At 41.2% G+C, this 25,910-nt stretch overlaps 1 protein-coding gene across 1 annotated transcript in view; it reads right to left on the minus strand.

The window, feature by feature from the left end:
* Nucleotides 1–25,910, minus strand: part of LRP8 (LDL receptor related protein 8) — a 224,408-nt gene that overhangs the window by 20,212 nt on the left and 178,286 nt on the right. The window contains exons 5-6 of the mRNA XM_044430436.1: nt 9,772–10,140; nt 3,358–3,480 (exon numbers count right to left, since the gene is read on the minus strand). Coding sequence (XP_044286371.1) covers nt 3,358–3,480; nt 9,772–10,140 — 492 coding nt within the window. The remainder of the gene's footprint in view (nt 1–3,357; nt 3,481–9,771; nt 10,141–25,910) is intronic.

The following is a 25,910-nucleotide window of genomic DNA, read 5'->3' on the forward strand; positions in this document are numbered from 1 at the left end:
ACATATGGGCATGTACACTGTATCCAATCAGCTTTTATAGACAGCTGTGCTCACCAAGAAACAATTGTTTTGCTTTAATTAATGATATTTGATCACTGTTTGAGGGCTGAATGCTGATTCCTTTCCTCTACCTCACCCTTTGTTACTCTTGTATGTTAAAAAATGTGAAAAATGCTGGTCTGGAAGACCAAAGAATGTTCTTTCCACAGGAAAACTCTGGACTCCACCCATATGATCTTATCTATTGCTGGCCAGTACTGACACCTAATGCCCCATGGTTTGTAACCAAAATTAAGAATGTTAATTAAGCTAAGCTATATCATTTATTTCATTTCAAGAGAAATGCGGGAGTATGCATTTCTACACACCTTGCTACTAATAATCTTTTCTAGCCTTGACAACTTGCACGAACAAAGACTGGATCATTTGTTCCCCCACTGGCAGAAGCTGAAATTTAAAAAAATCAATACAGTTTCATCCAGGCGACTTTAAACTGCCATGGGGGTTGAAGGAGGTCATTGCCATGCCCTAAACACCATTTCATTTGTCATAACCTACAGAAAGTGAAGAACAATGTTTTCTTCCTGGTGTGAGATTTATTCTCCAGGTAAATATTGGAATCCTGGGTAAAATCTGCATACCTTGGGATTATATAGCATTCAAAAATCAAACTCAAGAAAAAAAGCTGAAGATGCATTTCCAAAAAATACCTCCTCTTTATGTTCCTGGATGCTTATTTATTGGGTGAGTGAGAAACCTTGGCAGAAAATTTAACAAATGGAAAACACTGCCAACAAGCTCACCAGTTCCGAGAAGATATGCCACAGTCAGAACATTACTGACAGCAGCAAATTTAGAGGCCAGAATAGCTGTCTATATCATGCTGGTGTTTGCTGGCTGCCTTTCATCGTTTGTATTGATCTTGCCTGGATCTGTTCCCTATGCTGGCCATGAGCAAATTAGGCCATATGAATACTGAGACATTACTGAAGGTTGCTGGAACTTGAAGAAGGTCTTCCATATATTAATTGTTACTGTTGTTTACAGTGGGGCTTTGTGGCACAGCATGCCAAGTTGTATAGTATCAGTGTGTGATCAAGCTGGACTAAATGACATTTCTGAAGTGTTATTAAGGACCATGCAACGCAGGAAGCATTACAATGGACCAATAGAGAGGCCTCCCAGGTACAGGGCCCTGTCCCTCAGGAGGAGAGTACAGCTAAGCCTGACAAAAGGGATTCTGGGTGTCAGTGGCCAACCTTGGCATCCAGGCCCTGAGCCCAAAATGAGAGTATCTTCCAAATGTATGCTTGATCCTTTAAAGGTAGAGTGTGACCCAATTCAGAACAAGTAGTACATTCAACTACTAAACAGGAACAACATTCACTATCAACATCTCTGTCTTGTCTGGGCCATAGTTGATTCACTATGTTAATCCAGCCCAACATCGCAGGGAATCCAAAGGCAAGCCTAGGATCCTGTGGCCATCCACATGTACTTGGGCTCCAAATAAAAAACAGCCCCAGTCAGCATGGCCAATAGTCAAGGAGGATGGGAGGTATAGTCCGTCAATACCCAGTGGGCCACAGGTTCATGATCTCTGTGCTATGGTAATCTCAAGAACAGCCTAGTAAGGCAGACTTGCCGTTGCCCAGAAACAGAAAATATGATAAGGAGGTAGAAAACAGGACCAAGAAACAGAAGGGAAATATATACACACATATATATTTTCTTAAATCTGTTCAAACATCTTTTTGAAAATACACTCAAAGGAACAGATGCTCAAGAGCATGCTCATCCGTCTAACAGCTCAGTCTGTTCAGATCAACAAGAATGCCTTTGTTTGGTTTTCTAGAAAAGGGATCTTTGCTGCTCATTGAGGGTTTTTTTACACTTCCTGTCTGAGGTAACACACTATGCACAATTCATGACTGCACAAACAGAAATAAACACATCAACAGAAAATAACCTCTGTTGGTAGATATCATTCAATAAATCTGTTTTGGTTTCTTTACTTCTGCTATTCAAGCTGCTGCTATTTCAAATAAACCCCTAAGTCATGCATAATTGCCTTAATGACACTTGTCCAATGTCTCATCACTCAGTGAGTGCTCTAATGACACAGGATCAGTTCATTTTTATGGGAAAATACCATCCTAGCTGTTTTTTCTTTCAAACTCGCCTTGCTGGGTAAAATCAAAACATAGTAAAGAGGAATTTCACTAGCAATGCATTTTGTATTGTCCCAAGTACACTTACCTGGTGCTGACACTCATAGCCGGCAAACCTCCTTCCCTGATAACATCATACACGATACAAATGTCCATTGATATGCGTGTCTGACTATGTAGCATGTGTGTGTGCCTGCGCGTGCAATGTGTTTGCATAAACCATTCCCTTGTATGTGGTTCCGACGTTGTATGTCACATTATCTGTTGGCCAGAGGGTAGGGCATGTGCCCCCACCCCATCACCTGAATGCGGTTACTATGTGAGTAAATCTGAACTGGCCTGCATATTTTTAAGAACAGAGGGAACATCTACCTTGTGACTGAGTACACAGACTTTAGACACACACAACAGTAACCATCACAACAAAGAAATCATATCAGCAGGAGGCCAGGAGATGAGGAATTTCTGATCCTGTGATAAGATCATCAGCCTTGATTTATTTCCTTGTATAATGAGGCCTTCACATAGAACTATGCAAAACCTGCTATTCAGGGCAGCAGATTCCAGTTCTTTGTACGCCTGTGCAATAGTTATAGAGTCAAGGTGAACAGAAAAACTAATAGGGAGCGGCACTAGCAGTCACATGCTCTGTTCTGACAGGCTTGAACATAATGGGAGGAATTGAAGGAAGAAACAAGAAGAGGAATGTACTGTACCACATGCTTTTAGCGGCTCATCAGACCAGTCCCTGCAGTCCCTGTGTGAATCGCACACCTTGACTTCCTCTATGCACTCTCCACTCTTACACTGAAACTTGCCGGGACTCTCGCACGCCGCTTCTGTTGTGTCAGGCAAGGGAAGGAAAGCAGGTGAAGTTAAGTTAGGCGCATGAAAATGAAGACAGGACATTAAGATGCAAGAGGGTTTAATTTAGAAGAAATGAGATGGAGTTAAGCAACAGATATTTAGTTGCAACATATGACAAGAGATTTGTCAAAGAGTAATGCCTGCTAAAGTTACATGGGTATTCCCCCAAGAAGCCTAATTCTGGAGTGTTCAAAAAGTTCAACAATGAGAAGCAACCAAACAGTGGTGCCAGAAGGTGGGCGAGATGCCACCGCTTGCATCCCAGTTGCTTTGAACCATGGTTTCTGTCACACCCTCCCAGGGAACTGATCATACCTACCATTGACACAGCCGGCTTCATCACTATTGTCGGGGCAGTCATGCACCTTGTTGCACTGTTTGGCTCCATGGATGCAGGTCCCATCGCCACACTGGAACTCGTCAGGTCTGCAGGTCACCAAGGCTTGAAAAGAGAAGAATGAAAGAGAACACTGTGACCATTACATGTTTTGCTATTTCGAACAGATGTGCTACAGGATACGGCACTTAATTCTGAAAAGTGTGCTACAGTGTTTCTTCCTTGGCGAGGAGGGCAATGGTGCTGCATAGAAATTGTGGGGTTGCAGTCCAATATATCAGGAAGGTGCCAAGTTGAGAAAGGCCATTGTATAATTTCGGGTAGGCCCGGTTGATAACAACTTTCCCTGTTGTGTAGATAGCCTTTTGCATTCTGGCTTTCTCCCACCCCTTTCATTCTGGGTCTTTTACTCAGCAGGATTCATTGTAGCTGTGAGTTTTAATCTTGTCAGTACAAAAAGAGAAAAATTTAGAGGGTACAAAGACAGCACCTTCAGAACTGAATGTCAAAGCTTACTATTGCAGCATCCCTGAATAAATGTATCTGAAAGCATTCACTTGACTGCTTTCCCCATGGGGAACCAGGTCCCCATTCTAAATGACAGAAAATCATTACCATTGAGTAGCTGGAACACTGAGACACAGACACTAATTTATGTGATCCCAGAGCCTTATGGCAGACTCTCCTTGGCAATTTTACGAAGTGTCCCTAAGACCAGAAATGATGGGTCTTCAGTACCCTGGAATTATCAAGGCAGCAACAAGAACTAACCCAGCAGGTACCATAGGGCATGGTGACTCGATATGGTGCAAATGCAGACTATCATGTGGGACAAACCCACTACAGAAATGCAGGCTCAGTATACTGAGCAAAGCTGGGCCCCGCAGAATGGCTGCACATGCTGTGTTCCCCATATTTGTCAGAGTCCCCCAAAGTACCACATACACAAATCTGTGTTTGCAGATTACTTTACATGTTGAAAAGCAAATATGTGAGTGCACTGAGGCTGCCGCTCCATGCTGCACTGTTCCCATGGGGAGGTGTTTTGAGATACAATATGAGTACAAAGGAGTAGAACAAACGGAAGTTGCAATAAGAAAAGTTGTTCTGAATGTCTCTCATATTTTCTTTCCAAAGGCAACTAATTTGAGGAATCACTATTTTAACATTGCATTTCAGGCAGGAGCAGTCTACCTCAACTTAAATAATCAACCATTGTTAAAGTTAATGGGACTAAACTAATTTAATAAAAAAATCAGCAGTATATATATTTCAGAATCTGCCATTGTGGGTTCCAATCAGCCATGGAACACATCCTGCTCTTATCTGTCCATGAGAGCCCACTGACACAATATCAACATAAACAACCCATTTAGCTTGTTCCTGTGAGGCTATTAACATGGACTGAACATGTGCGATGAATCTTCGTTAGCACTTGGGCATCATGCAGAATAGTTGATCCACTAACAGAATCATTGCAAGCAAGTAACAATTAAATGGTTATATTCAATGGGTAGTGTTCAATATTAGTCTAATGTAAGAACCATAAGTCTTCTATAAGTGGAAAATGGGAAGACAAAAACATTTTTCCTCAATGATTTCTGTTACAACCAGGGCTTTTTTTGTCATAGAACGCACCGGAATGGCGTTCCAACACCTTTTTTTCCAATGGATTTTACGAAGTGATTTTGAACAGTGTAGCAGGTCAGCAGCAAACATCATTAACATAGTGCCTGCTGTATCTGATAGTGAGATAGTGAGGGCGCTGCTTGGCTTGGGACGTTGCTTCGCTGCTCGGCTTGGAATTGGTGTGTGTGGTCGCGTGCTGAGTGCTTACTGCCAGTGGTGACATGAGTTCTGGCACTTTTTTTTTTTTTTTACAAAAAAAAGCACTGGTTATAACTAAATGTGGACTATGGCCCAGAAGAAAAGCTAAATAACCGAGAGCTGGACAAACTCAAAAAATGATCATTATACTACTGACAATTTTCTCAAATCTAATACAGTTTTATCAGTAATATTAACAAAGATGACAATGCAATAAGATCGCTATGGAAAGACACTTTGAGATAGTTTAATAATCCCTAGTCCAATAAGCACTCTGAAGCTTCCCATAATGCAACCCAACTGAATGTACTTGGCTGTTTACTTTTGTGTTATTAGTTTATTAAGTTATATGCTGTTGATTGTTCATTACTTAATGTATTGAATGAAATTTAACACAGATACACTTCCATAGAGAGGGAGGGCAGCATCACAACAGGCTAACCCAGCCTATAAGAAATGCCCAACAAATGCTTAGGCTCAGCATGTGTTGTTCTCTGCTTTCTTCCCCCTTGGTCCCCAAGCTGGTATCTCAGAATCCTTCACAGCATAATCCATCTCATCTTGCCTTCCCCATTCCAATAAGTACCCCTATTCATTTACTACTGTTTCCCCCCCAGACCCTCAAAAATGAGTAATTTGGCTATATCAAGAGGGGTTTTTTTGTCCCAGAAAATGGTGCAGTTGTGTAATTTTTGCTGACATTGGTCAATAATGGAGGTGTGTCAGTGCACATTTACAGCTGTCAGATAAATGAAATCGTGCCTACTTGATGTCCTTGTAAAGTTTCAGCTATCAAAGGGAACAAAATACAGTTTGTAATATAAATGGAAATTGGAGAGACAGAATACCCTTGCACAGTTGCTGAGCTGTCAATTGAAAATCAGTGGTAATGGGGTAAAAAGTAAATGTGTGTGTGAGAGAGAGAGGTAAGATCTTTCTCTTAATAATGTAATCCTTTGGATGATTTTAAGCATTTAACTGACAGTTCTCAGGGTCCTCCACATTTTTTTACATTCGTCTGGGTTTTTAGCTACTCCAGAAAGGGTGCATATTCACTTCTCCATCCTCTTTGGAGCACTTAATGCTGTGGTTATTGCAATTCTCTACCAGGTCTAAAAAGTTATGAAATGGTTATGGTTATGAATTTGTAAGTCCTACTGGTGGTGATATCCCATTTGCTTCACTCTCTGATGGTTGGTTTGTTTTTAAACTGTATGTCAAATTAGCATTTTTCTTACTAGGAAAGATATGCAAATCTCATGACTGAGAAGTAAATGGAGGGGGAAAATTTATTTCCCAGTCAAGAAATCTGCAGACATTTTCCATTCTGACATTTTGTGCATTTTGAAGGGGCTATCACTACCATTTTGTACAAGCCCGAAGAAAGAGGTTTACATGAAGAGGGAAAGAAAAGAAGCCATGGTGACTTATTTTCCCTGCTCTGTTTGTGCAAGCTGTGTGCCTACTCACTTCCATAATTCCCTGCACAGCTGCAGGTTGCTATGTCATTTGAACTGGGTAAGGGTTGCACTGGGAGGCCTCCAAATTTGCCTGTAACCCATGGCTTGTTCTAAGGCTCTGGAGTGGTTTAGAAGCTACTCATGTTGGGTTCAAATGATACAACAACATGTACTCTTGGATTATGGAAACAAGGTTCTGCATGACTGGCATGTGCTTCTTTTCCCTCACCACTTGCCCAAACCCCAGTCAGAGAGTCATAGGAAAAATGTGAAAGTACGTGTGGAAGGATGGGATACTGCAGGGTAATTCTGCATTCCTTGATCAACAAGGAATGCAAGTGCTGAGGATTCAGTAATTATCTATCCCTTGTGCTTTATCAACCACATAAACCCACCTAGTAGACTGCTCACTCCTTTAGTTACCAGCTGGTAAAAGACACCATATGGAGGCATCTGGAGCAATTAGTCCAAAGTTGCGCATGCAAGTTTGTAGCACAAATGGGAACTGTTAAAAGTGCACCTGGATGGGGTTGCTTGCAGAGACTCACTGCACACATCTGACTTCCTGCAAGCCCATGCTGCCCATATGCAATCTATGCTGAAGTGCCTGCCCACCTCTTCCATAGACGCACTCAGCAATCTTGTAGTACATTATATGCTATTTCATGTATTTAAAGCAAAACCTTTAAGCACCTTCTGTATATATCATTCAGTATCCCTTAAGAAGTCAAGGGATATATACAGTTGCCTTATCCTGAGTCTTTTCAGGACAGCACTGTCTGCCTTAATCAGGGATTATTCTCTAGTACTCGTAGCAAACTTTCTTTCAGCCTCATCACCTCTGATTATTTAGCAGGTGATGTCAGGAATGGAACTCAGCATCATTCTGCATGCTAAACGGTTTTAGTACCACAACTCATTCTGAAGCATTTGAACTCATATTTAAGGTACCTATATAGAATCAAGAAATATCAGCCACCAAGGATGGGTTTATTTATGCAAATCTCTCTTTGTCTATCTGCCAAAGCATTTTCACTTGTTGTCGTCCCTAAAACTTAATGCACTTCCATTCTTCCAAAACACTTATGACAATGAGTGATAGATGCTGGCCTTGCTACAAATGCTGGCCTTGCTACTGACATTCTTCTATTATGTATAATGCATAGAAGTGAAGAAACAAAAATGGATTTGGGGATGTTAATATATTAAGTTTTGTAGCAAAACTGAGGACAGGTCTAATGTTTGCTGAGACAAAATCTGTCAGCATTTTTTTCTCCAAGAATAAACATGCAAGAAGAATTTCAGATTTTGCTTGCTAAAATGTTTTAAGAGAATGTATTCCATCATGGTTATTACTCTGCAGATAAAAAGCAAAAAGACCACTGTGGCCCAGTTCGGATAGTTTGTTGAACCATGATTACCTGAATTAATTATGAGCTACATGTCCACACAGTCCTTCCCTTCCAACTCAATTCTTCGTAGCTTGTTAAACCACAGTTTACTATGATATCTGAACTTAAAGACTCTGGTTTGAGCATTCTCTGTAAAACAGGATTGTATAATGCTTTGATATCCTTCTTTCTAGGGAGCACTAAAACCACAATTTCTCAGACAGATATCACAGAAAATGGTGGTATAACAATTCTGGAAAAATGCAATTAAGGCAAGCAAGTGGAGGGAGCAGAGAAAGCAAGTGAGGAGGGAATGTGGGAGCACATGGCTCATTCTCAAGCCCATGTCAAAATTAGCCTTTATTATGTTTGCCTTCAAGCCATCAAAATGTCCCATGGTGGATAAGACATAATTTAGCATACGTGTAGCTTTTTCTGAACACCTAATTTAAAACCAAAATGCATAGGAAGTTTTAAAAAATCCTAGATCGTTCACTCTGGGTCCCTTGCCACTACATGCAGGTTCATCTTCAGAGCTGGGAAGGAAGAAAAGATGGCAGCTTCTGGCATAAGCAATATTAATTAATTAATTAAAACATTTCTATGCTGCCCCATTCGCCGAAGCCTCGGGGCGGCTCACAACATAAAATTAAAACAAATTAACAATATAAAATAAGTCACCCTGGCCAGATAAAATAAGCAAATAATATTACCAATTAAAATAACGTTTAAATAAATAGGTCTTCGCCTGGCGCCGAAAAACAAATAACGACGGCGCCAGACGGACCTCTCTGGGGAGCGCATTCCATAGATTGGGCACCACTGCAGAGAAAGCCCTCCTCCGAGTAGTAAGACAAGTAAGACAATAGTAAGACAAGTCTCTGAATTTGCCTGATTCACATGTTGTTTAACAATTCTCCATAATTTTGCATGAAAATTGCAAGAAGCTAAATAGACTCAGTCATCACAAGTGAGAACTGCCCACAGATGGCTGTTATCAGCCACCCTGATTACACATACTGTAGTATAAATACTTCATTTCATTTCTGTGTCATGATAATGAATATTTCAGGGAAACATTTTCTCCATTTCCTTCTCTCTCTCTCAGACTGGGTGGATGAGCAGCTTAAGTTATTTAGCACCTGAAAAATGGATGAGACATCCCTGAACATTGCAGCAATGTGTGAAAGAGCACAAGGGTAACCAGAGAGAAATCCATTATTCAATAACTGAAGGCCTTTAACATCTTGACTACTTACACAACAGGACCTTCAATTTTTAATATTTTTAAACATTTTTATCAATCAAAGCTTCTCAAACTGCAGTATACTGAGCATGCTTTCTACAGATGGAATTAAAGTGAATTAGCTAGCTGGCCCAATTAAGCAATTACTCACTAGCCAATTACAGAGATAAAAACAACCAGCACATGCTTTAGTTAGACCTGTAGCTCTTGAGCTCAATTTGCACCATCAAATTTTCGTTGTCACAAAGTTGTAGTTTTGGAGTTTTGCTTTGTTTTTCTCCCCTTTGGTTCAGCCATTCTAAATGTTTCCACTGTACCAGCTTCCTGATTATCTTGGATGATTCGCAGCTAGCCATATAACAGCCTAATGCACCAGCAATAACCTCTCCTGGCCTTACTAAGAACGTTGCCTCATTTGCAGTGCACTTGGGACGGAATTCTAAATGCTAGTCAGTGCCCTGCAGATACTCACGGCAGTCTTGCTCATCAGACTTGTCTTTGCAGTCTTCATCTCCATCACACTTCCAATTGAGATGAATGCATTCTCCGTTGCCACACCGGAACTCATGAGCTGCACAGGTGCTCATGACCTGTGGCTTGAGTTTGTAGCCACACTTCTCCATTGACTCATCTGAATGGTCCTCACAATCAGGCTGGCTGTCACAGACCCAGATCTGCGGGATGCACAAGCTGTTGTTGCACTGGAACTCATTGGGGTTGCAAGTGAGGGGAGGGCACTTCCTCTCATCACTGCCATCTCCACAGTCATCGTCTCCATCACAGACGAAGATTGTAGCTATGCAGGTCTTGTTACTGCACTGGAACTCGCTAGAAGAACAGACTTTAGAGAAAAAGATGGGTTAGCTCAGATGGGTTCACCCGTGCATTTGCATTACTTTTACGTACATATGTACACTTGTCATTATTGTACTTTCTCTTTTATATGTCAGGTTCACCTCTGCCATCTTCACCTGCATCCACTGCTTCCAAGGACACAGCAGCGTATCTCCTTTTCAAGGACTGTATGGGTCTTCACTGTGCATATGATATTTGCACCTAGCTTGGGTTTGTTCCAACCACTTTCCTTTATGTCAGGGGTCTCAAACTCGCAGCCCGCGGGCCAATTGCCGGGAGGGGCGGGGCACGGGGGAGGGGCCCTGGGGCCTTCAAAGTGCCGGCGGTGCCCGGGCCGGCCACGGGATGAGCGGCCCACCACCACTGCAGTGGTGGAACACTTGATGCGGCCCAGCCTCACCCAGACTCTACTTCCTGCGGCCCCCAGGTAAGTTGAGTTTGAGACCCCTGCTTTACGTGATCCACAGTAACAACTGCAGAAAAAGTGGATGTATAGCTTGCATGGACCAGCCTTTACCACTGAAACTCAAAGCACCCACTGTATATAGCTCCTCAAACCCTACAATTTCCTTAGCATGCTTCCTCTTCCCGATATATGGATCATAACTCCTCATTTCTACCTCTTGCTCTGATTAGGAAAAGCTGCTGGTTCATAAGTATGGGGTTGGTATCAATAATTATTTGCTTTTTAAACATTTTATGGAAAAATAAAATGGTTGTTTAGTTTCAATCTTTGTTAGTGAGCTAATTTCCCTCTGCTTTCTCAAACAACAGCACAAGATCTGCCATGCATGTGCCACACCTCTGCAAAAGTTTTGAAGCAAAGCAGATTCTAATGATGCCACCAAATGGATAAAGGGCATTTCTAGTGCCCTTGTTTCACTGTTTCTGCTTCTAGCAGTGCTGCTACCTGCAAACCCAACAGGGACCCTTGGAGGACCAGTGAGGTTCCTGCCATCCTTATGTTCACAAGAGTGCACAGGGATTTCATGGGGATGAAGGAGAGGTAATTTCAGTTTTGCATTATAAAATCAAATTGGGAGCTCAAGAAGTTGCCATTGAAATGTGTCTGAAGCTGCATCTTCCTGTACTTTTTCAAGAGGGGAAGAATACCCCTGGCTTATTTGCTCACATTAATTCATTGAAATGTATGCAAATTTTATAATGCCTGTCATCTAGTGTTGAGACTAAGAAAAAGGGGCCAGATGGTCAAAAATCTCTTTCAAGCCTGAAAGCAGCCAGGTGGCAAATCTAACTAGAGGAGTCCAAGAATTGTGGGTCAATGAAATAGTAAAGAGGGAAACACTGTGTAAATCCAGAGGAAAATAACAGCAAAGTACTGCATATAAAGACTGAAAGTAATGATACAACCAAATGGAGAAGGGCAGAAATGCCAATGCTCCAGTTAAAGACAGGGTGGAATGGATCAACAACTGATGTGCATTGCAATCCCTTGCAGACCTACTGGGCTATTTGGTTCCTCGTGACTCCTGAGTTCATTCTCTGTAAGATTTCAGAATATCATGTGTCTTGTTTTGAACATATTAAGAAGGACACACAGAGCAAAACTTCAGTGAAGTATGCAGGGATTTTGCTTCTGAGTTGCACTAAGCCCCTTTGCAACACACTGAAAATTTCTCTGGGAGTCACCATGTGGCATTTGCATACAAATGAGGCTTTTCTGAGCTACAAACTTGGGCTGGATTCTTTCCCCCTCCCTCCATCTCTGTATGCATGACTTAGAGCTGAGCCAGAGGAAGCAATTCAAATGAAAACTTCCAGGTGTCTTAACTACAAGCAATTAATGGACACTTTGCTTAGCAAAAGAAAATCCATCCCCCACACCAAGAGCTCCCACAGAATACACTTAATTGTGTGTAATTTGCTTGGTTATGAAGGGGGGAAAGAGCCCATTTCAGTAATTGCAAAAATCCATTAGATCTCCTACAAATTATGCAAAACAAAATATCTGCGTTGGAAAATAATGGTACAAACATTAATGGTACAAACAAGGAGAATTTCATTATCAAGAGATGAAGTAGATATTGCTTCCTTTGCACTGCTTTGTGATGTAAGGTATTTTTTTTCCAGTAGCTGTGATAGTGGCAAGTATAGGGAAAGGTGATGGAGGGATTAGGTTGGAAGAGATAATTTAAAGAAAAATGGTCTATTGCTTGCTTATGTCAAGGTGTCTAATTAGATTTCCATCCTAATCCCAGATCTCTTTGCTTAGTGGTGCTTACAATGTTGGGAAGCAAGGTCAAAGACTATATAATGCAGCATCTCACCCTGTTATGATCTGCTGGATTATCCCTAGCCTGTCCCTGCTGGAAGAGAACCAGCTGGGGGAAAAGATGGCTCAAAACAGTGTATTGTAGCAAGGTAAGAAGGGCCTTGTTCCATTCTCTGTGCATTCATTTTGATGCATGAAGTTACTCCCCCAACTCCCCACTTTACACCCACACTTTATAGGGAATAGTGTGGATTTTTTTTAAGCAAGCACAGATTTGGTTTGGCCCTCCGCTCAAGTAATCATTCAATTAATCATTTGAAAACAGCTTGGAATTTTATTTCCCTCAGCAGTTCCAAGAACTCTTATTTGTGAACTCTTCTGCCATACAACACCTTACTATGGGTTAATTTTTAATGTGATTCTGTGATGAATGGATCAAGCTGAGTTTCAAACAAGTTAAAGAGGCTCTGATACACTCCTATCACTTCTGTTGTCTTGTGGAATAAGTCTGAAAATAACACCATTGCCAGAAGACTTGCACCAATTATTCATGAGTGGAGTGAAAACACTTTTGAAGAGCCAGAACTTGGCTGCTCTGGTAGGTTTCATTGTATTTTTGAAGTGGAAATCTGAGCTATTTTGGAATTTGATTAGGCATCCCATGGTTGAGACCCTTGGGAGTCACAGTCTTAAACAAGCTCCTGTGAAATGGCTTCAGCTTTTAAATTCCATAAACAAGCTACCTTTGGATACGTAGCCCTGAATTTACCTACATATAAGTTCAGGAAAAGTATTTGAGATAATTTTCTTTCCCAGCCTTCTGGTCCACATTTCAAGCTTCCAGAAAATTTCAGAAATGTATAGCCTTGCAAAACATAATGCATCTTAAGGAGTCTTAGCTAATATTTCCTGGCAGACCGGGAGTTACCATCTCTCTCACATTCCAAACATCCAACTATGAACTGTCACTTGATAAAATGCATCTTGCTTAATGGCTTAAGTGCAGCCCACTTGGATCACTAGCCCCATTACTCTATCAGGTAATAATTCATGAACACAAGCGGTTCTGACCAGTCCAAAGCATGTTGATCAATGTAAAATATGCAGTGGCTACACACTGCTAATGTACTACTACAGGTTGCCTAGGGGGAAAAAGACTTTACAGCATTCATTTGAAGAAACTGCAAATCAATGAGCAGTTTACATAAGCCTTTACTTCCCCACCTAGCCCTTCCTATTTGGTGGAACTGAAACACACTGTGAATTTATTTCCAGTTTTGGAAACTAATGAACATTTTTCTTATTTCATTAGCTTCTCTCCACCCATTCTTTGTGTATACCTTTTGTTTCTGTTTTGAAATCTGCAAAATATGCAAATCAAAGGATTCCACACGTATGCATGAAAACAGCCCTTCACCAGAAAATGATACAAATTAATACAATAGTTCTTTGTCATCTCCTCTGTACTTACACATGTACCTACATACTTCCCCATCAAAGGCCATCTCAACTAGTTAACAAATGTAGCGTTAAATGATCATGAATGAGATATGCTGCCTTTGGCACAAGCCATCTGTTTACATCCTTTGATTTTGCTATCTATTATATTATGAACTCCTTAGTTTGTAAGCAAGGGGAAACATATTGATTTACTTTATATTAAAAAAGCTTCCAAATACAAGAAAGTGAGGTAATTGAACAGCAGAAACCACTTTAAAATGTAAAGAGCTCTCAAAAGAAATCTTTACAATTCTGGATAGCATAATTTCCTCTTTAAAATGTGGAGGGCAGAAGCAGAGAGAAAGGATGAGTTATCTATTCATATATAGACTACTACAACCACTTTTGCCAAATTTGTTCACCAGAAATCATGCAGTTAGAGTAAATTTTGCACGATACATTCACTTTTCTATGTACACATGTGTGTGCACACACGTGAGTAAGAGAATGAGAATATGATGGGAGACCAATAGGTATGCAAGTGCAACCTAATGTCCTTAGCATTCTTACCCTTAAAACTGTCAACTTCTGCATAAATGCTCTGACTGGCTGACTAAATGCTGTTATGGAAAGATCAACCAGAAAGGAGAAGGATCATGCCACAGCTGTTTAAGAACTGGTGCAAGAAACCTTGGGGCTCAAGGGTCAGGAGGTCCAACCACTATCCCTGCAGCACAGCAAGTAAGACAAACAAAATGACCTACATTGACACATTTACCATCCTTTGCTAAAGGACTGGCTCACAGGGCTGCACTGGGTGTCACCAGGGGGCTTGGATTATGATTATGTAACACGGGAGTCTGCTGTGGGGGTTACTGATGCAGGAGGAGCCTGAAGCCTCCTCAACCCCACCTACAGGAACACCATTCATGCCATTGGTGGTGATGGCAGCTGTGGGAACAGGGGGATACACAGCTCAGGGCCTCACGTGGCCTGGGCCATGGGCTGCGTGTTAATGGCACCCACAGCTAGCAGTTGACGTGTCTGTACCCCTGCATCATGGTAGTTATCCCCCAAAATTCAGTTGGCTTTCTAGAGGTGGGAAAGGTTTAGGGAGTTTAGAGAAAGTTTTACAAGGATTACATAACATAAGCTGCTTACATTTCTGTTTTTGTAGACTAACTGCAGTTAATTTACCAATTAATTACTAACTAAATCAACCCAGATTTTTTCATGCTGTTTGATAAAGGTAATAGCTTTTCCACACAAAATTAGGGGAATTCACAAAATCACATGTGTATTATTGTGAAAACAATTTTGCCCAGATCCATAGATTTATTCAAGCCATGCGCAAGGAACAGAATTTTCACAGAGGGCAGATCTAACTTCAGTATAGATGCCAATCGACCATTCTCAAACTGATTTCTCAGGCCACTGAATGGTCTTGGCTCTCAGTGTGATGTGTTCAGCTTTCCAAACAGCTCCTGTTCTTTGAGTGTTATTGCAATGGAAAGATGTCAGGGGTTCCCTGACCACGTGGACAAAATCCTGCCCAGAATCTCCCTGGTCCCAGAACTCTGGATACAGCACATGATAGACCCAAGCTTGGGGAACAAAAAGAGTTTATTAGGGTTTATTAAAAGGATAAAATAGGGGCGGAGGGACTAAAACACAGAGTCTGAAAGGACCGGGTAACTGGGGGAAAGGAGAGGGAAAGGGGAACTGGACAGCAGCAACAAGATAGGTTACAGACAACCAAGAAACCCCAACTTGCAGGGCCTTGTTGGCCCACTTGCACAGAGAAAGTAATGAAGTACTTCTAACCTAACCTATGCATAGTAACTCTACCTTCCACCAGTATCGGATACACAGGATGCCACAGCATAAGACCCTCCCAAGAGAGGACCGAAAGAACGCTTCATTCATCAGTTTTTATTCCCACGCACTCAGCCTTGGTCAGCTGACCTGAGGGGTGATGGCCCATCTCCCAGTCCCTGGGGCCAGCCATGCATTCCAGGTGTTGGTTGTTAGCCACATGGCACAAAAGGAGGAGGATGTCCCCCAGAGACCTTGGGTGCCAGTTTCCAGCTAGGCTGGCACGTGTGTGTGTGTGTGTGTGTTCTGAAAATGGAGTGATATGTACCCATTTAGATGAGATGTGTCAACAGTACCGGCATTTTGCAAGTACTACCAGGCTGGTAACTTCCCCAGAAACAAATGAGGCTGCATGCATAATTGACTATTAACTCACCTATTTGGTTCATGGAATGTCATGTTGAAACAAGTCTCTAATGTTATTTGTCACATAATAAATATATGGCCTAGCGATATAAAATTATGGCATGAAATCAACTTCCTAAAATGGTTTGAGTGAAATTTTGGAATAGTTTCTAAATAGTTTCCTTGGCATTATTGTGTCTGCAAAAGAACTGTTATGCATTTGGAAAAAGATGTGAATAAAGTCTGAAAATAATGACTGATGATATGGTTCCTTAATGCAGCCCTGTTGGAGTTGGGGCGGGTGGGGTTACAAGCCGTGCACACAAAATGAGAAGCCACTGTGGGTACATTTTCCTATAAAGTTTCTTTGCTGTTGTGGCATCTGCCATTTTGAAAATTCAAGCTGTGGCTGAGAATGTGACTAATTATGTTAGAACATGGCAATGGTGGGTTGTTGGGTGGGTTAACAAGCTACCTACAAGCTACATCCCTAAAACAGGCCCTGGATTTTACTCCACTGTTTCTCCTCCTCCTAGCTTCTTTCTCTCCCCTTTGCCTTGCTGTTTTCTCCTTCTTTGTCACCTCTAGCCTTGCTGTTTCTCTCCTCTTCCACCTTGTCTGTTGACTAGCCAGGTCCTCATGGCAGCCATTCTGTGATTAGCCACATCCACACCAGCATCCACACCAGTTTCTCCAATTCCCAAATGTGCTCACTGGTCCAAAAAGTTTTGATACCTTTGAACTAGAGGGTACAAGGAAGGAAATTTGCTGCTTGTTGCATTTGAAGAGGGAAAGGACATGGCTGCAGATTCTGAAGTGCTCCTTTGACATGACAAGTACCGCTTTCAACATTCCTCTTGATTTATAACCATTTACTGGCATCCAATCTCTCTCTAATTTGTAACCATCCCCCCTCAGTACTTCCTGTTCTTTGCTTTAGAAATGCTACAGTTCACTTGATATTTATACATATGGCATGCTGTCTCAAGATCAAATATTTATGCAGGCAATTTTCAGATTTGTATTTTATCATTAAAATATATTTTTAAAAATTAATTTGAGTTCAAAGGTCCCAGAAGAGTGTATGATATATTTTTGAGGCAGAGATAGCCTCTGACATGGCCATTTAATTTGGAGATACTGTACTGAGAGAACGTATTTAATGCTGTATTGTGTACCTTTCACATTGACATTCATATAACATTAGATAGGAGGGATAGTTACATTTGCTTGTATCTCCTGAGAGATGGTGTTCTGAAATTCTCCCTTTTTGTTTAGGAAAAATGCTCTGAGAGTCTTAAAAGCTTTTATTTAGTCAAATTAAAGTTATCAGATTACATTTAGATCTGTTGAATCTCTGTCGTGTTTGAAAACTCCATTTCATATTCTGATTAGAAAAAGAAAATCAGCTTAAGAACCCAGTAATGCAGCCAGTAGTACTAAAATATTCCTATACTAATTCCAAATGACTTCTTATGTCAGGTCAAAGCTCATCTTCCAAGTTGATTCCAGATTACTGCATTGGTGTGGATACTGTTTGTATAACCCCAAATAAGCAAGGGTAAAAAGAAACTGTAAATCTAATTGGTGACAACTTTTACACATACGAATTAGAGCCCTATTTATGGTAAGCAAACTGAAGAAGTGAGGCATGATTCAGCACAACTCTTCTTATATTCTTACTTTCTGATTATTTTTCTGTAGTTATTCTATATATTTTCTTTTTTGCTTGCTTTGAGTTCTGTTGGTGGTAGATGATCACAAAATATAAAATAGTTAAAAACAATTTCCCTCAAAATACAAAAATCCATATGGGTAATGCACAGAACACCACAAAAAAGAATGCAATGTTTCTACACATATTGCTTCTTTTATTAGCCTCTCTGAAAAGCAGCCTAGAAATATTTTAGGCAGATTAAGATTTTTTGATGGATTAAACCTTACTAATTTCATTGCGTGCGTGCGTGTCTGTGTGTGTGTCTATACTAAACTTTAACCTCTTGTATCATGTTGATCTCAGAACAAAAAGAACCACACTGGTTAGTTTTCCAAAGTCATAAGAACAACCTCAGAGAATGTGCATAGCATGTGTTTCAGGGGTGGGAGGAAGGGGAAGAGACCAGGCCCACCCAAATGTAGCACTGCAGCCTCCATCCTGCTGCCTGCAGTGCCTTAGCTGGATGGCTGAAATGGACAGGGTGGAATAATGACTGGGGAGGTGAAGACTGCATCTGTGCTCTTCCTGCCTTACTTAGGATGCCCACAATCCTCTGAGTTTGAATATTAATGAAAACTATTACTAAGATTCAGTTTTCAATGGCAAGCAATTAATGAAATATGGAGATCAATTTTGCATTACTATTAACAATAGAAAATCAAACCAATGCATTATGGATACAGTCCATAAACATCTATGAAGGAATTGTTATTCATCCAATATTGCTATGGAAGATGTCATAAACAGAAAGATTCATGCTTATTTGGATGTGCAGATATTTAAATTGTCTTACTTATAAAGAAAAGAAATGAATCACACCTTTCAGATTTCAAGTTTTCAAGCAAATACATGACCTAGGGATGAGCATGCCCTGGAAATGCATTTATCAAAAGCACTACAGGAGCCCACTGCAGCCTTCTGTGCCTGAAGTCAACTTCTGATACACAAAGCTGATCAAAAAGAATAAGAAAAAAAAACTACTTGCAGCCATAACAACAGAGACACAGTCTCCCAACGGTGCACCTCTGCTGAATAATGATGTACAAAGCAATGCTCCTAGTGCAACTAAGTGAGGTCATTGCTCCATAAAACCTCTACTTCCACTAATTTAATTTTCTTAATGGGAATTCTCCACTAGGTCAAAAGCAAAGACTGTATTCATAGCATTTAGCACATTATGTCACTAACTCCACTGAAGCAATGGAAAAGTTGAGCTGGAGTTTGGTCCATCAATTTTTACCAATAAAAAGTATGAGAAATAACCCTGTGGGAAAGATGGAAGGGAAAGCAGAGATAGAAAAAATAGAATATTCGAAAACAGATTCCAGCTAAAATGCCAAGGTCAATGACTGTAAGAGTGAACAGAAGAGAATACAGTGTGATAACAGTCTTGAATTACTGCATCTATGATATTGCATGTCCCAGCTCCACACACAGAAACATGCTGCCCTAGGAATGGGTTTTCCCCTTCGGAAACAGCAACTATGGGAAACTTCCTATGTTAAAGGACATATATTTATTACAGTGAATATATAAATAGGGAAGGAAAGATGCATATCCTCCAACACTGAGAAAACACACCCCTCCTTTTTACCATGAGCACTGCAGTGAACACCAATGTACACATTGCACACACAGAGTGACTGTGGAGGACCTTTGGACAAAACACTCTTAGTGCCCCCCATCCCCAGTGCATCTACATTCTTGCTGTCAGTGTGATCAGCTACCACTGACCTTCCTCTCTCCTTTCACAATTGCTATCATGTGCTTGCTTGGCATGCAGAGTAGGCAGCAGTATTTGCTGCTGCTTCTCACCAGTATCTTCAGGATCAGAGCAAGAGGCAGAAAAACAAACGAGCAGCTTGCAGTGGTAAAGGAGAGGAACAAACGCTTCTCAACTGGCCTGTGTTGGGCTGTGGGCCCTTCAACAGGTGCCCAAGTGATGCTCACTTTTGATCCTGGCCCTGTGCACAATGATTGTCTCATAGAATGGGCACGGTTCTTAAAAGACTTAGTGGGGATGTGCCCTGGACCACTTCTTGCTGCTCTTGCCTTGTAGGATAGCTCCTCAACCTTTCTGGTACACAGGGGATTTTGCCAAACCTATCCTGTTCTCAGGGTTGACATGACTGAGAAATACTGAACCTGCTGGCTGGGTTTGAACAAACTTAAACATGTGAAGTCATTTTCTTCATTACTGACAAGCCACAGTGGAAAGCTTTGTTTCTTTCCCTGATAAATGTACATAAACTTTAACTGGAAGTTGAAGTCTGATGTCATCACTGATTAGAAAAAATTAGAACAAGACACCTCTCATTTTCTGAATCTCTGCCCTATGAGAAGACTCCTATGGCCATTTCCCAAGGTATGAGTGCAACATTTTTCCTCCAAATGCATTTTCTTTTTTCTTACAAGCAAAGAATGAGAAGAATCAAAATAGAGATTTAAAAAGAAAGTGCAGGTGTATTAAGCAAAGGTTATTTATTTGATAAATTAAATTTGATAAATGTATTTATTTGATAAATAAGATAATCCTCAACAAGAAAAGAATACTACACCCTTTGTGCTATTTAACTACTGGACAGCTGGAAGGATTAATGTTTGTCCTGGCTATTCAGAAATTAAACACAGTGTACAGCTGCTACTTTATCACTGATTAAGGTTTTAGAGCTCCTTAAAAAGCAGGAGAAATTGCAAGAGAAATCCTCATTGTTCTTTATGAAACATCTCATCCCATATTTGAACTTATCCTGCAGTTCATGACAAAGAAGCAAAAAAACAGAACTGTCTCTGTGGTTGACTAGAATCACACCTACACACTGCAATGAGGGCAGCTTTGGCATGAACTCATAATCTGTTTGTGATAATTAAATGCAAAACAGTAAATTCACGGAGCACTGAGCCAGATGCTTAAACTAGGGGAATAAAAGAATGCACATTACAAAAGCTCCTCTGCTTGCCAGCCTGTCCTCATTGGTGCAGTGGAATGAGAGGAAAGGGTTGTTTGTCTCCTACAAAGAAGATTGCACTCTAGGCATGAAACTGGATGGACTGTATTGAGCTATGGTGAGCAGTAGAAGCTTTGAAGCCCCAAGTTCCAATCTCAGTCATGAATTTTCTGGAAGGTCTGGAGTGGTTGCCATTCTTTTATTCTCAAATGCCATGATGTTAAACAAATATATAGAGTTGTTGAGAAGGTAAATTATGGTTCTATACCATGTGTAGTCACTTTTACGCATTTCCTCATATTTATCACAGCTATTGCCATCTCTTCTCCCAGGTGGAATGTGTGCATGATCCTTTGCCACTCCATTTTATCCTCACAACGACCTTTGAAGGTAGGTTGGGCTTTGAAGGTAGGTTCAGCAACTGGCCCAAAGTGAGTTTCATAGCTAAGCAGGGAATTGAACTTGGGTTTCCCAAGTCCAAGTCCAACACTTGAGCCACTACACTACACTGTGGCATCATGTGCAACTTGTCCCTTAGATTCATTTATTTCTTTGTTTATTTAAAATATTTGTATGCTGCCCAATTGTACCACAGCACAATTGCTCTGGGTGGCTCACAGTCATAAGAATAAAACACAATAAAAACTAATTACAACATATTGAAATACAATGTTAATAAAATATGCATAAAATACACAAAACAGAAGGTCAAGCTGCATTAAGAATTAAAATATTTTTTTTAAAGGATGGTCATGGGAGAATGTCCTTTTCCTTCTCTCGCCTATCACAGAACACAGTAAAGCATAATGTTGTGGCAATGGCCAAAAATTTTCACAATACAGGAAAAAAAATGACCCAAAAGAAATTTTCTACTCTTCAGAGAACAACAGATGTGCCTCAGCAAAACAAGTATGCTTCGAAGTAAACGATGTAATCAGTGTGTACTTTTGAGTACCAGAATACCCCAGAAGAGTCACTCATTCACTGCATTTTAAGACCCTTTTGATCATGCTCTAAATGACTTGCTGTGAAACAGCATGAAATATTTCACTAGCCTGAATGAGCACAAACTGAAATAGCTGTAGGGGAGGAAGGGGGACTGATCTGCTTAATCTCTTTCTGGTCTTAGTAAGAGATACTTTCAGTAAAATCAGTAAGACGCTCCTGGTACTGTCCAGTGGTTCCATGATAAAATAATCCCTTTGGATGCCCAATAGATCAGTGAGGAAGATGCATCTATTAAGAGTGTAGATGTTTCATCTAGAAGATCACTGAACTTGGGGTAGGTTTGTTTCTGGAGCAGAATTTAACAGGATGCATTGTTTAAAGATCAGGTGTTCTAAAGAAAAGCTTAAAATCAAATTAGTTGGAACTCGAGGAGCAGTGGATGTCATATCACACTTTGGAGCAATGGAGAGGAAGTAACTTTCCTTTTAATGCTTCCGAGTGAGCACAGTCTTATGACCATGAGCTGAGGCCACTTGGTAAGTCTGTCCTCTCCATCATCCTGCCAAGTGATGAAGGTAGTTCCAGTATTCCTCTCCTTCCACAAATTTCTGATCAGATAGAGAAAGATGGTAAAATGTTCTATATCACTCAGCAGAATGATATTTTTCAAGTGAGTTACCACTTGGCTAAATGATGGTATGTATTCAACTGAGGGATTGCTGGCTATCTTTCAGTCATATCCAGGGTTATTATAAGTAGGAAAGACTGGAATTTTCACAAGCTATGAGACATTGGACAATAGCTAGAACAAAGGGTATAACTAATGTTGCTAGTTAAAAATGGGGTTCTCAATCAAATGTGGAGGACTGATGAAGCACTTGTAGACAAAATTGGTGGGTGCTCGGCTTTTCTTTCCTTCAAAGACTTTCCTCTGGCTGTTATTAGACTGGGCTTTTGCTAGGTGGCATTTGCAGCAGCTGTGCCATGGGAACTGGAATGCTTAGGCACCTCCGCTCCCCTGTCAATTCTCCCCTACACATGTGTTAACCTGGCAAATGCAGGTGTGGGAATGGAGATTTGCCAGTATGTGGTTCCATCCTTATTTACCTCAATCACAACTTATTGCCAGAGAGAACTTTGCAGCATGCAAGCAATTCAGCTCAGACTAGAAAAGAACTATGTCATGCTGGTTATGAGATTCTAACATGGCCTAAGGTTACGTGTTTGTTGGGAGTGAGAAAGATGGTTGCTTTGGGCACAGTTTTTCTGAAGCTGCTGCCTGGTCTCCAGAAGAATCAGGAGGAGGAGAAGAAAAAGGGGGAGAGGGGCAAGAGGGGGTCTGAGAATGTGAGCCCTCCCAAGACTCTCCTGAGAGAAGCAGAGGTGTTAATCTCAAGGCCAGACTTCCCAGGTGGGCTGTCTCTGGGAATAACCAAGATGTACTGCTGGTGGAAAGGGACTTGGAGCAGAGGAGTTTCTCAGACACAGAGAAGGTCATTAGCAGAGGAAAGTGGCCAATAAGAGGAGTGGCATGCAGAGAGGAAGTGTGCTCATTTTCGGAAGGCCCCTCTCAAAGGGATGGGGGCCCAGGCATGCTTATAAGGAGAGCTCCTGGAGGTGAATTCTAAAGATTCATTCTGGGTGTTTGTGTGCTTTGGTCAATAAAGAACACTTTGCAAGAAAATGTCTGTGGCTTTGAATGCACAAAGGAGGAACCACAGCTGCTCTCAGTGTTAGAAGAGCAGGAAGATTTTGGGCATGGTGCACAATAGGCTGGGTTCATACAAAGAGTGCCAGGGGAACACAGCAGATGCAATGGTCAGGGTCTCTGCATAGACAGAACTCCTAAGTGGCATCAGCACTCTGCAAGTTGACCCATATAATGACTGGGCAAGGGGGAAGCCAGACAAAAGGGCAGTCACAAATGCAAAGTCCACAACAATCACATTTGTACTCTCAGTCAATGTGTTGCATCCTTCAAGCCAGCCAAAGCAAAAATATTAGTTTGAGGAAAATTCACCAGTACCATCACATGCATGAACATAAAATAATGCATCATAGCTTAGAATATACTTCCTTTTAAACAGACACAGCCTGAACCTTTTAGGATTGACTTTTTTCTCTCTGTTCCCACTGAGATCAGGTCTTCCCACTTCCCAGGCTGCCCAGCTAGCACTATTTAGGCCTATAATTAAACATGGGTTGAATGGATAGTGGTGGAGAGGGAGGGAAGGTGCTGCAATGTTTGTAGCACAAATCCCACTGCGTTTGTGGATTATTCTCCCACTGATGTTTTATACCAGCTCACACTGGAGGCCTTTGGCTATCCCTTTGGGAGATTATATTACAGACTGGAATTACACCCCCTAAGAAGGATGTTTTTCTTTATATTATTAGAATTCCCAAATCAAAGCCAATGCTTCATAATAGCTTGCTCAGCCTACACTTTGTGAGGTGGCTGGAGCAAGGAAGAAAGATTACCCTCATATGCTGTGTAATAACTCACAGCAGCAAAAGAAAATCTGCAGTTATTCTTACCAAGTGACAGATGAAGAAAGAATTTTTAATTTTAGCAGAACTAAGCCAGCGACATCAATGCCCAGGAAAATCAAGGTGCATTGGCACTGGCAATCCTCCACAAAGAGGTTGTGTACTATTTGCAGTGAGGCTACTCTGTCTCCTTTCCTACTTATTTCACAGCAGTAATGTCACAACAGCTTGCTGGTACAGATGTTGTTCCTCTCCTTGCCCCAACCTACAGAGCATGTAATCATAATATACTTAAGCAGCCCTTGGTGGAACCATACACAAAAAAGAAACATGGCAGAAGTCTGTACAGATGTACATATCAACAACAGCTTTCCTAATTTAGAAAGTCATCTAGGGAACCCAAGTGGGTATTTTCATCAGAAGGGTGAAAGGTTCCATGTGGACATTAATCTCTCTAGATGAAGGTATTTTTCCTGTGGGTAAATATCCCATGGACTTTTCTGATCTTAGCCAAGTTTAACAAGTTGTCTGTCCACACAGGATAGGGGGGGTTACCCTCACTGTTCTGATTTGGTTTTTGATTTTGATGACATGGCACACACTGGAGAGATGGGCAAATATGCCTCTCCAAATAAGAGAAATACACACACACACACACACACAAAGGGAAATGACTTCAAAAATTAGCAGGGCATTTAGAATGGCACAGATATGTTGAGTCCCAGGCATCAAGCAATGGAGTACTCATGACATAGCAAAACAACATCCCCTTGCCAGAAAAGCACCCGTGATAGCTGCATTTGCTTAACTGTTTGATCAGCCATTTGATTTAGCAGTTTGAATGTGACACACATAACTCCCCCACTCTGCACCAGAGCATTTCCTGGGGTGAGGTCTGGGGATAGCTATGCAAGCTCTCAACGATAAACCTTACCATCTGGGAGGGCCCTCTGCTTGCCAGCCATTATCCAAAAGGATTCGTTGATTCTGACATTACCAAAGCTCTACTTCGTGGTCCAACCCTTTTTAATGAAAGTTTTGAGTGACATAATTCTTTCACAAGTGTCAGATACAAATGTACTGAAGCTCCAAATAAAGCAAGGCATTGAAATTCAGATACATTCAGTGAAAGGCATGGCCTCTAATGTTGCAGGAGTCACATTTCAGGGAACAAGTTTGATGGCTGAAAATGAACTTGCAAGTAAGCAACCCCCGATCCCAGGTCCCTACTGACACCTGCCCAAAAAGTAAATTCAAAAAGATGGAATAGAGGAGGAAAGGGTACTTTTTCCTATCCATGCTCTCAGCAGACATAGAATAAAGATGAGAGGAAAGATGGGAGATATTTTAAACCGTTTGCTTATGAGATAGATAGGTCCCTGTGAGCTTACCTGATTTGGAGAAGAGAGGAGATTTAAACAAAACTTGAAAACTCAGAAGGTTTGCAAGCAGTGGATGCATAGTCATCTTCATACAGAGAAGAATGGCTTAAGGCAGTCTTCCCTAACCTTGTGCCTTTGAGATACCTTTGGATTGCAACATCCACAATTCCCAGTAAATGGCCCCAGGATGGGAATTCTGGGAGTTGTGGTCCAAATGCTTCTGAAGGGTTGGAAAAGGTTGGGGAAGGCTGGCTTAAGGCATATCTTATGCATGTTTAGGCAGTATATAGTCCTACCACATGCATGCTAGCTGGGGAATGCTGGGACTTCTAGGGCTTTTTTTTGTCTAAAAATGGCATAGGCTTGTGGCCTTAATTT

The sequence above is a fragment of the Varanus komodoensis genome, unplaced genomic scaffold (genome assembly GCF_004798865.1).
Source record: "Varanus komodoensis strain SLA01 unplaced genomic scaffold, ASM479886v1 scaffold20_1, whole genome shotgun sequence".
Taxonomy (NCBI): Eukaryota; Metazoa; Chordata; class Lepidosauria; order Squamata; family Varanidae; genus Varanus; species Varanus komodoensis.